The sequence below is a fragment of the Parus major genome, chromosome 3, assembly GCF_001522545.3.
Source record: "Parus major isolate Abel chromosome 3, Parus_major1.1, whole genome shotgun sequence".
Taxonomy (NCBI): Eukaryota; Metazoa; Chordata; class Aves; order Passeriformes; family Paridae; genus Parus; species Parus major.
In genome coordinates this window covers 88693309-88705699 of record NC_031770.1, presented here as the reverse complement: position 1 = coordinate 88705699, position 12391 = coordinate 88693309, and the positions used below count along the sequence as shown (strand labels likewise).

The window sequence follows — 12391 nt, the reverse complement described above, 5'->3', positions numbered from 1 at the left end:
AAATAAAACTTCTGGAGAAACTCATCTCTTTGATTACCTGTCTATAAAATCTAACAAAGAACGGCACAGATCAAGAGAGACAGGTGGGTATTTTTTTCCAAATTAGCACCAAAGCCAAAGTTTCAAGTCAAAGAAACAGTAAAGGAATAGATATTTTAAAATCGGTTTAGGAGATTACAAGGGTACCAAATGGGGAGGAGGCACTACAGATGCTGTTGAAACAGTATCCCGGCAGACACCCAGGAAAATGGGCTTTCATTCAAAGGATACTCTTGCAAATTGCCAAGGCTTTGACCCTGCCCAACAGCAGTTTGAGCAGTTCTGTGTTTGCTTTATTTTACTCTTGCAGGTATTTAGGCTTTTTCAGAGCCAGATTATTACCATTAGCAACAGCAATGTAAATCTCCATTTGTATTCAGCAGCATTAAGCTGCACTGACACAAGTGTCAATGAGATCAGAAAATGGCCTGAAGCCCCTGAATTAATTACACAGGCCAGTGAAAAATAACCAATGAATAAACAATGCTAAAGAATGCTCAACTTTTGACCCTAAATCCTTCAATTTCTATAGCAGCATTCAGTAACAGTTTTGGTGTACACTTAGTGCATTCAAAGCAACCTTTCTCAGCATCCTGAAAAGCAGAGATCACTCTGAATGTACCAGCAACTCTCCTCTTTTGCACCAAACACGCTGTGGCAAGTGACTGCTTTTAAAGAGGCAGACCTCAGGTGGCTGAGCACACTTCCACCAGCTTGACAAGTTAATCTACAAGCTACAGCAAATACACTAAACATGAGAGGTAAAATAAATTTAGCATCCCTAAGAGACTTGTTCCTACAGACAAAAAAAAGCCTAAAAACTCTTAGACTGTGGCAACATGAAAACTGAGAGCATGCAATGAGTTGGCTGCTCCTAGAAGAAGGAAAATGCTTGTGTTTTTGACTGTAGGGTAAGGAGGAGGCAGAATAATATTTCAACACAGAATCAATAACAAATTCTTCTTTTATGTGCCATAAAGTCTCATCTTTTGAGAACAACGTCCTACCACAGAGGGGACTGATCTCCATAATCTGCCCTTTAAAAATGCACACATTCTTTGTGGAGAGAAGTTTAAAATAAATTACAATTATTGCTGAGGCCAAAGTTTACCAGAACAACTTAGCAACAAAGCTTGAAGTATCTCAGATTTCAACCAGAGTGGGAAGAAAAAAATTACAGACCCGACAAACACCCTTTCCTTATTACAAAGCTTCCCTTACCCTCTTACCTCATCCACCACTCACAAAGCACTGCAAGATCCTGTGCTTGTAAAATACTACCGTAACTTCAGATCTGCCTTCTGGCACGCAAATGCAAAAGGCATCTTTCAGAAGAGGCGGTGAGCCTTTAATCTGCCTGCTTTGGAAACCACAGCCATCTGATACTGTTGCTTACACCTTGATGAGTAAGGCTGCTCAGGCTGAGCACACGGGCCGTAGCTGCCCTTGAATGGCATTGCCGGCGCAGACACCGGGCACCAACACGGGCACGGAGGAGCCATTCCACGTCCGGAGTAACAGAGTAACCCAGCTGGGCAATAACAACCCGGCTCAAAACAGCCGGAGTAATCATCACCCCCCCGACTTTGCCCCCACTTGATTTCCCATACTATTTCACCTATTTTAGACACCCCTTGTGCACTATGCAAATGATACTGATCACTGCATCTGCCTAATTAATAATTTTTTTTAAGTTACGTTTTTGCAATAATGGCAAAACTTACGAGTTTTAAACAAGTATCTTTACGGATATTACATAATTATCTCACAAACCTATGGATTTATTTTTTTTTAATTACCTTGTTAGACAAGAGGCCATTGCAGACTGTATCCAAGGTGTCTTGGATGCCAGTAGTCCAGATATCGCCTTTATTGCTCTCTGGGAAAACTTTTGGGCAGTTTACAGTACTATCTAAATCAAGCTGTCGAACAGAAAATGCCACTTCGTTTGAGCCTGTACATGCTACACTGCATTCCTCTGTATCTGATAAAATTTCATATTTTTCAAAATCCAAGTCACTAGTATTTACAGCAGCATTAGTGTAATAAACATCTACATCAGGAGATACATCATCCATATAATCTTCCTCTACCATTGTGACTCGTATTTTAGTTTTTTCATGAACTTCATATGCATTTTCCACTTCATTTTTGTCAGGGGTAATACTTCTTCCATCACCTTGAAGGGGATCTTCATGTGACAGAATTTTCTCTTTGAAACCCTGTAAGTGAGAGTATTTCCCCTCCATCTCTTCCTCCTCACTCTCACATGTCTGGGCATTGTTTTGTTTTACTTTTCCAGAGGGTAAAATGTCATGCAAAGCCAGTCTGCAGTTTTCTTTGACAGGGACACTCATGCTTGCAAGCAGTGGGGTTTGCTGCTCTCTGCAAATTGCTGGGATATATGGTCTGAACTGACCTACTACTTGGATATCTTCTGCAGAAGACAGACTTTGTATTTGAGTTTGCTCCCCTGCTAACGGTGTGTCTTGTTTATCTTCCCTTTCTGTTGGAGGGCTGCATAAACCAGAATCATCCTCTTCCGAGGTAAGAGAATTTGTACCCCATTTGCATTTGCCTAGTGTAGCTGCCTCTGACAGATCAGCAGTTTCATTAAAGGAGCTTTCACTTCTATTAGTGTAATCTGGAAAGCTGGGTGGAACAAGCATTCTCCACGATCGTCTGTGCTCCTTCTTTTCGGTGTGAGACTTTGCTTTGGGTAACCCAGCTGTCCGAATTATATCACTGTTCAGTTTAAGAGCATCAAAGATCATTTTTTCATCTAACTTGTTAGCTTCACGGCTTCGGAGCTCAAAAACACTGGAAGAAGTAAGGGCACCATTGGAGCACAAAGTACTGATGTCCAGTGTTCTGTGACTGTAGGGTAGGGTCCGGTCTGTGAAATGCCTCGAAGAGAGGCTGCCCTTGGAGCCTGAGTCAATCTGTTCATTCAGCCGCACAGTGTCATAGATAGACCTCTGGGGAACATAGCAGTCTTCAATATTTAGATCTTCATCTTCTTCCCCTTTGCCAACACATGGAGGATTCTGACGTAGACAGTCTGGCCTGCTAAGCGGCTTCCCCATGTTGAAAGTATTCACACAATTATACCTCCGTTTTCACAGATTCAGGGCAAACATTTGAAAAACACTAGCAATCTGAAGAAATAGTAAACTTGCCCTTAGCATAAGATGCATAGATACAAAAATATACATGATAAGATATGAAGTGGCTGAGGTCATTAATAATCAGTGCATCTCTTAAAATTTTACTTTACCTGGATATGAGGTTTCCCACCCCCCGAAATATAAAGTGCTTCAGTAAGAAAGTAACAGAAATGTCCCAATGTCCCAGAAAAACAAATTATAGCAGAAACCAGCAGTAGCCAAATATGTCAAACATTCAGAGGAAGGCTTCATTTATTCCTCCAGGTCAGAATCTGTATCTTCCAAATAAGCTTCCAAATGGACAAGTGTTATAGAAGGCAGTACATTATCTTCTGTACATGACTGCTTAACTGTAATCCATTTAGCTGGCTTGCAGGGTCCCATCTCCTTTATAAATAAAACATGCTGTGGCAGCTTAAAAAGACAGAATCCACAGGATGGTTGTATGGTCCCGACCAAGGCACGGAGAAAATCCTGGGGTGTGGGGGGAAATAAGTTAAATCCAGAAGAGTAAGAATAATAAAACAGCCCTTTACTTTTTTGGCAGTAGCTATAAATAACCTTGATCTGAAAGGCAGCTTATCCTCCTCTTGTAACAGGCTTTTTCGTGGTGCCTCCACCAGTCCCACAGGAAAACATCACTTTCTAGCAGCCAAGCCAACGCGTCCTTTGAGCAGACGGTCGGAAGACGATTGTTTCAGACCGATTCTCCCGATGCCATCCTGGAGAGCTCTTTAAGGCAGCTGCAGAGCCGAGCGAGCGTGGCGCGTTCCCCGAAGGCACGGCAGGTTTACATTCGGCAGGTCCCGACTACAAGCTGCAGCTAGCGGGCTGCGCTCGCCTCCTCCTCATTTCTGAGGCGCAGCTGCCGAGGAGCCGAGGGAGGGAGGCAGGGAAACCCCCGCCGTGCAGCGCCGGCGCGTCCCGCCCGGCGCCCCGGCTCGCCCCGCTCCAGCCGCCGGCACCGCCCCGCTTCGCTCTTCAGCAAACATCAGCTCCCGGCCCGCCCGCGCCCGCAGCGCCGCTCTGGGGCTCCCCCCGGGGCTCCCCTCCCTCCGGCCCTCCCCGCCGCCCCCTTATCTCCTCAGCCGCCCTCGCCTTGGCTTGTCGCTCGGTGCCGCGCAGGGCGCTGGCGAGGGCAGGCGGCGGGGCCGTGACATCACTGCCGCCCCAGCCCGCTGCTGAGCGCGGGGAGCGGCCGGCACCTTCCCCGACACACCGCTTCAATGGAGCCTTCCTTTCCAAAGTTACGCCGAAACTTTACCTCTGTATTACTTTAAAGAGAAAAAAAAAAAATCCGCCAAACTCGCCTAGTGTTTAGATTAGCTGCTGGAGTAGTCGCACATTGCTCCACCTGACATGCAAAGTGAGATGTTCAGTCCAGTTTTGATTATTTTCAGTCTGCTCACCGGCTCTGAGGCAAGAGCTTAGGGTGGTGTTGGCTGACAGGGGAGCCACTCCTGAAGAACCCAGGTCCCACTGAAATAAACATTAAAATACTGGGGAAAAAAACTAACTATATCTGAAAGACTTTTTTTTTTTTTTTTTTTTTTTTCCAGTGGGATTTATTGGAGCCCCAAACCAGCCTATCAGGACAAAGATTCTGGTTTTGGAAATTAGCATCTTCTAAATACAGTTCAAGACTAGCTCCTAACCGCGGAGGGGAAGGGATGGGGAGACTCGCAGGTAATTTGCCAACAGCACAGGAGGAGCTGCCGTGACCAAGCAGCTCCTCTCCAGTAGAAGCCAAACCCCCAGTGACCTCAGCTGCTGGTGTGACAGCAGCCATCAGTTACAGGGACAATTCAGATCTCAGTTTAAGGACAGCATAAGGCACTTAGTGCTGAAACTTAACACAGTGCGTTCACTACAACCAGCTGGAGCTTTCTGCATTCAGCAGCAAGCAGGATACACTGCATGCAACAAATACAAACAACACCACACTTCATGTTTATTGATTTACTTAATAAACAGCTACATATCAAAACACTAAGGGCTTGCAAAACAAATTCTCTCTTCCTCCTCTCTGCTGAGCAGCCATATAACATTTGGATTATGCCAAACAGATAATCACCTAGATTCTCTAGGAGATACAATGCTAAAGATGCAGAAAGAATTTTAGATGCTTTGGATGAAAGGTCATATCACCCATGGTTATTTTCACCCAGAACAACCAAAACATGCTGAATTCAGAAAGTCATGGATGATTTTATAGGGGAAGTATATAGCTGAAATTGGTCTGTATTTTTTCAATAGCAAAATTATGTTAACTGTTTAAAGATAGTTTACCATTTTTAGTTGTTTCTGCTGAAGATTTTTGTATGACAAATAAGTCACTTTAAAATGCAACTCTAAAAAAAATTTTAATATTTGCTTATATTACCTTTGCTTTTCAATACAGACCTTAACTGTAGTAAATCCCATAAAGATTTTAGTATCTTATTCTAGGGTTTGTAAACAGAGCGTGGGATATGCAACATTTAGCTCAAAGAGAAAATTCTCATTATGCTTTCAACATTATTTGCCTTCAAAGCAAAAATCAGAGGACTGACACATTCTACATAACTAACAAGACATGTAGATGTCGCATTTATGGACGCTATTAATGGTGGACTTGGCAGGGCTGAATTAACATTGGACTCAATGTTCTTAAAGGTCTTTTCCAACCTAAACAACTCTGTGGTTCTATAACATAAGCTAATTAAAATCTTAGTTCAAGCTCATTGGCAGGACTACTCAGGCTACCTAAAAATTCCCATAAAGTCCAATTAGAAGGCAACCTCTAATGACTATATCTACTTTAATCCAAAAGTAAAAGCAAAAATCAAATGAACCATATGGTCATGAAAGCTGTAGCAGTGACATATTGGTTTTACTAAGAAGAATGACAGTACAAAGAACTGTAAAAAAGTTTGGAAAAGTAAAATAATTCAACTTCGGGTTCTTTCTCTGTTTTGGGGAGAAACTAGCTGCAAATGTTTCTCCAACTGCAAACATTCTAGCACTGTGCAGCTACTCAAAACCAGAGTGTTTGGTTCAGTCCATTTGCACAATTCTTTTTTGTTTTGATTTTGAAGAATGGTGGCAGACTCAGTGTACCTTAACAAACCTAATTTACTGAAATTTCCTTTCAGGACTAATCTACACATTGCATACAGACTTTGGAGTAAAAAGTGTCTTACTAAGCCAAGTTAACTAGTAATTTTTTGTGTGTGTTTCATATTAATTGAGATAAATTATTAATTTGATTATACTATTCCTGAAGAGAAATAACAGTTGTGGTTCTACTTTGAAATGAACTGCTCTGAGGATTTTCATTTACAGAAAGTAAATTTTATAACTCCATTGTAAATAAAATATATAAATATGTATAAATATAAAATATATAAAATATTTATAAATATATATAATATATATTTATAAAATACAGAAATATGTAAATAAATATAGTTTAACACTGATAGCAACTACTTACAATTTAACACTGACAGCAACTACTTACAATTTAACATTCTTTACTGACTGGAATAAGTACATTACAAAGAAGAAATATAAATTAAACAAATATGTATATGCATTTTAAATATATATATATCAAATACTACTCAAAGTGAGTTTATTTTTTAAAAAACACTAGGCATTTTAATGTCATGCTAAGAAGATGCATGCAGCTGTAACTCTTTTTATGTACATAAAAATTGGTTAAACCACAAAAAACCACCTCTGGCCCATTACGTGAGATCCTTCCCTGAAGAGCATGAAGATTTCATGTTAATAGATCTATACCAAAGAACAACTCTTTTGCTTTACTCTTGAGGAATTTAAGTTGACTGTAGCTGCCCACAGAAGCTAAAGACATAAGGAGCCAGACAGTGGTTTTGTGGCCACAGCCACATTTTCAGGTTGTATGTGTTTGCGTACGTGCACAAACATGTGAGCAAACACAAACACACCACGAGTGGAGCAGGATCTGTGGGATCCAGTCTCCCTACAGTGTGCTGCCTCAGGTAGAACTGCTCTCTGGAAAGACAGAGTATAAACTGATAGATTACTTACTGTCATTTTTATATGCCCCAGTAGCACTGACACTAAGCATTAGGAGAGTTGATCCCTGTCCTCCTGCTATCAGTATCCCTTCACTAACTACACTCTCACAGAGCAAAATTTCCCATTCTGGTCTCTTTATTTCCCTTCTTCAAAGGCTCCTCACTCTGCTGTTTTATTTCTGCATTTGTTTTTCACTTATTTAAACAACCCCTTCACTTTTTCATCATTCTTCACCTCCTGTTTAATGGCATTGTGTTTTTAATCATAAGCAAAAGCATGGCCTAAAATAGTTGCTTCAAGCAAAACACATTTCTAAGCTTATAAATATCCAATATAAATACAGTCCCAGAGTAGACTTCTGGATATAAACATGCTGCTATCACTGTTCTCCTTTATGTCTCTCCAGGTTTTTTTTTAGTCTTCTTACCACATAAGCTCTTGTGTTTCAGGGATGCTGTCACCCTACTGGTCTGCACAGGTCTCTCATCCCCAAACTGCTCAATTGCTGTGCTGTGTCCAATGCCCTGATGAACTACAACACCGGGACAACACACAGGGAACTGGATTTTCCCACCATGTGCTCATCAGGTTGTAACAATCCAGAAACCTTTTTCTCTATAATAAAATACATATCTGCACATATACAATTCATTGTATAGAGTATGTATTAACAAAGACCTGAAGCCGTACCTAATGTTTGAAATGTAAGAAATGTAGTGAAATCAGAGATCCCAAATTGGTTACAACTGAAGTTGTGTATAGCCAATGTAAGCAAGAGCATTCACAGCAGAATCTGTTGCTGTTTTCCAATATCCAAAATGTTTTACTAACCATATACAAAGAAAAGCCATTTGTTTCTCTTTTAAATTGAAATAGACTTGTTAGGACAGACTGGCATACAATTTTAATCCTCCCAGTCTAATGGAATCTCCTCATAATGCAACCATTTGCTCAAGGTTTCTGTCTCTATTTATGTATTCTCAAAGATCATCAAAACTCACAGTAACTTCCACTTGAATTCCCCAGATGAAAGTGTTCTGGTTTAATTTTCCTTTCCAATATGGCTTAAACAAGTGAAATGCACCCTCTGTTGGGCTAGCTGTGCAATGACTCTTTTCCAAGGTCATCAAATTTTTAACAGCATAGCTTATCAAATCCTAATGAAGGTTTGGTTTTATCATTAAGTGTCGACTAATGTACAAGTTATATAAACATTTGAATCAATATTATACTGGAATGAAACCAAAGCAGTGCAGAATATTCATTGCTACTATATAGCCATTAGGAGATTTATGATCTTTCCCAAACACTGCTTACATCTACAAATCTTTCTGGTGAGCACTGGAAATTCATTTCTTGTAACCTAACCCAAGCAAATATCTCTACTTATTTCAGCAGCAAAGCTCAATTAACACTCATGTCCACTGAAATGCATTTTTTTTTTTTTGAGCTGGACATGGATTGCTAGCTGGTGTATTAAAAAAGCTACACACAGAAGCTCTGGAGTGAATTTTGGATAAGGATGCTACAGAAAAATCCCAGTATGATAGAGGAATTATTTTGCCTGTTTTCTTTTATTAGGACGTTTCTAGGTAAGGATGGAATTCAGTGAGGTAAAACTGGCCAGTGTATCAGAACAGAGAATGGCAAAAGGTAACATCTTAAACCTAAATATGCTGAAATCTATACCCAGGTGAAAAAACCTAAACTGCTCAGATGAGCCAAGTCAATGTGGGCTGACAGGTGAACAGAAGGAGCAGGTAGGTCGGAGTCTAAAACTCACACCACTGTGAAGATGAAAGTTGTGTAATACATGGACATCAAATAGAGACAATATTCTCAAAAACAGAAAGGCATACGGATTACAGAAGGTAACAAGATAGTGAAGAGAGGTGAAGAGGGAACTGGGGTGCAGGAACTGGGAGCTGAGATGCAAAATTCCCAACGTTTGCAAGCTGAAGAAAAGGAAAGCTTCTCTGAGCATAAGATCCCCATTTAAAACAAATAAAAGAGATAAAATAGAGGCAGAACAAAATGCTGTGAAACAAGCCTCCTCTAAGGTCTGCATTTAACCAGTCCCTTTCACTATGATGTTTAATAAAATGGCATTGCGGTAAAATACTTTATAATAGAAAGAAAGCAATCTTCCTACCTTGAATGTATTCAGCTGCTGATTAATAGCCTCTGTTTCCATTCCAACAGGACCTTGTGACTCTTCATGTTCTTCAGCTCTCCCAAGCAGAGTGGAAAATTCTTTTAGTTTACTGTAAAACTCCTCAACACGGCAAATGGTACCCTCCACCTGATCTTCCCTGGCTTTTGCTCTGTCTAGTAGCTTGTTGCACTGTTTATTTAGAGCTTCCAAGTCTCTCTTTATACCAACAAGATCAGGAGAAGCTTCAGCTTCTGTGGCTAGCATAATTTTACAGTTTTTATTAGCATTTTCATTATTCACTATAAGATCCTCCAATTTTTTCATGAAACATTTTATGTCCTCTCTCTGAGATTGCAGTACCTTGAGATCTCTCCCCACTGGAGCCATGCTATCAAGCTCATCATCAAACTCTGCAAACTGAGAGAACATCTCTCGGATGCTGTTTTGGAAATGGCCAATTCCCTGAAGTTTGGTCTCTAGGAATGAGCACCTATCCTCAACTTGCTGCTTCACTGCAGTGTATTCTTGCTCCAAAGATTCGGCTTGGAGTAAGAGGTCAGAAACGCCTGCTGAATCAGAAGCCTCTACCACCAGGTCTTGGGCAAGCTTTTTTGCTAAATCAACGTGAGGCTTTAAAGCTTGCAAGGCTTTCTGCTGGGCCTGCATCACTGTCAGGTGTTTGTTACTGAATGACTGAGGTCCAAGTGAGTCATGAGCTTCCAGATGCTCTTTGGCACTTTTAAGCTGTCTTTCAGTTTCTCTGGATGAGTCCTGAAACTCTTTCAGTCTTTGTGCCATGTTTTCCAAGCACTCTCTCTTTTTATGTAACTGTTCTGTAACCACTTTCACATTCTGATTCAGCGCCTTAGTTTGTTCTTGTACAATTTCTTTATCTGTTTGACTTGCACTGAGCAAACTTTCAGCAGAATTATTTAATAGTTCCACCATCCCATGGTGTTTATCCAGGTCCTTCTGCCACGCCCTTACCTGAACAATAGAATCCTCTATTTCAACTGGGTTTATGCCAACTTTTAATTCACACAGGTTGCTTTGGCATTTCTCTATCCATGGCTGCAGATTTTCTACATGGTGCTTATATTTGAGGGCTTTCTCCAGACAATCTGCCAATTTATCTTCCCTTTCTTTTACCTGTTTATTCATTTCATCCCAGTTACTCTTGAGTGTGGCAATTTGGGATTGTAATTCTGCTTTGTCATCTCCTTGAGTCTTCTGTAAAATACTTTCTCCTTCTGCAACAATTCTTTCATATGAACCAATCTGATCAGTCATTGTCTTCTTAAAATCTTTCTGTTCTTCAATTAGTGATTGCAAGGCATCAAGTTTGGCTGACACAGGACGCGCCTGGTTCAGCTCTTCTTTCTTTTTGCTTAGCCAGGCCTGGAAGTCCTTAGACATTTGTTGGAACTGATGAGAAGAGGCATATGCTGACTGAAGCTGCTGAACATGGTTATCTACAAAGAAGAAGGCAGCACAGAGGTTCATTAGCACAACCTGCTAGTATTGAGTGACAAAAAAATAATAACTAATATTGATTCTATTATGCATGATCATTAATTTAAGAATAGCCAGTCCTTAGTATGTGGAGTTTGACTGGCAGGCAGCCAGTTTCTTGCAAGGGGCAGACTCATTCCTGTAATACAGAAGAGCAGTGAAGGCATTAGGATATGAATCAAATGAGATGAGCTTATCCAGTCTGTGTCTACATGGATCCCATTTGGGCAGATTTTGGTGGTAAAAAACACACAATCACATTTCATGATACTGTGAGGTGTAAGCACAAGGAATATTAAGTGCCTAACTCCCAGTAGTGCCTAACTCATGGCCTACAGGAAATACATGTTCCTGGGGAGATTCTCTGAAGTTCCTCGTGACCAGAGGAAATTAAAAACCCAAAACTGAGGCTGCTAGGGAGAACAAAGTATAATATCACTTGCAATGTGTTATTCGCTCAGTTCTGTTGTTCACAAGGTAAGGAAAGGCTGCAGACTGCCAGCCCCCTTCTGTCACAGGCAGTTTTATACAATTACCACTGTGTTTCACCAAGCCATTAACTGGTATTTGCCTAGAAATTATCATTTTGGCTTATACTCTGCCCTTATGAAGTTGGGTAACTCCATGAACAGCATCCTCTTTTGGAATTCTAATTCAGTGAAGATGCACCTGAAGGAACACATGACAAAACAGCCTTGCTATTTTACTCCAGGTTCTCTCCCAAGCTATTCACTAGAAATCCCAAGCATTGTTCTTACCTTTTCAAGACATGGGGATTCTTCTAAATTCTAATGTACAACTGCTTGGGGTTAGACTAGATTGAGAGCCAGCACTAGGCTCACTTCACTCAACACCTCTGTCACAAACTTCTGCCTTACTTTATGCTTTAGTTACTGTTTTTCTTTAAATAAATACTAACCTGATTTTTGCTCAATATCCTTAAACGATTTTAAGATGCCGTCTAACTGTCTTGTAAGTTCTGCTTTCAAATACTCTTCCCCAACCAGTGTTGACAGCTCTTCACAAAGAGCTTGTGCTGCATTTATATTCTTCATTTCCTGTTCTATTTCCTCCTTCATTTCTTTAGCAATTTCCAGCTGTTGTTTCACAGCATCAGGCTGTGTACTCACAGCCAGGCTGCCGCTGAGTTTACTATCCAAGGCACTTAGCTTATCAGACAGACTTCTGAGTAAGCTTTGATACTCTGTGCTTTTCACAATGGCTTGGTCAATTCGGTCACATCTCTTCTTCAGCTGGCTGGTAAGACTGTCCCACTTTTGTGCCACAGCTGCCAGTTGCTCTTTTACAGTTTCATGTGAGGGTGGATGTTCACCAGGTTTCTCCAGAATCCCCTGCCCAGCCATAGTTAACTGCTCATATTGTGGCTTTCTGGTGTCAAACTCTTTGAGCAGAATCTAGGAAAAAATAAAAAGAATGTTAAAAATAATTTACTTCATGAGAAGAAAAAAGT

General features: G+C 40.7%; 1 protein-coding gene across 16 annotated transcripts in view; it reads right to left on the bottom strand.

The window, feature by feature from the left end:
* DST (dystonin) overlaps positions 1 to 12391 on the bottom strand; it is a 284727-nt gene that overhangs the window by 65390 nt on the left and 206946 nt on the right. For all 16 annotated transcript variants that reach the window (XM_033513007.1, XM_015620980.2, XM_015620978.2 and 13 more), the window contains 2 exons: positions 11840 to 12335; positions 9406 to 10880 (listed from right to left, as the gene is read on the bottom strand). In XM_033513007.1, coding sequence (XP_033368898.1) covers positions 9406 to 10880; positions 11840 to 12335 — 1971 coding nt within the window. The remainder of the gene's footprint in view (positions 1 to 9405; positions 10881 to 11839; positions 12336 to 12391) is intronic.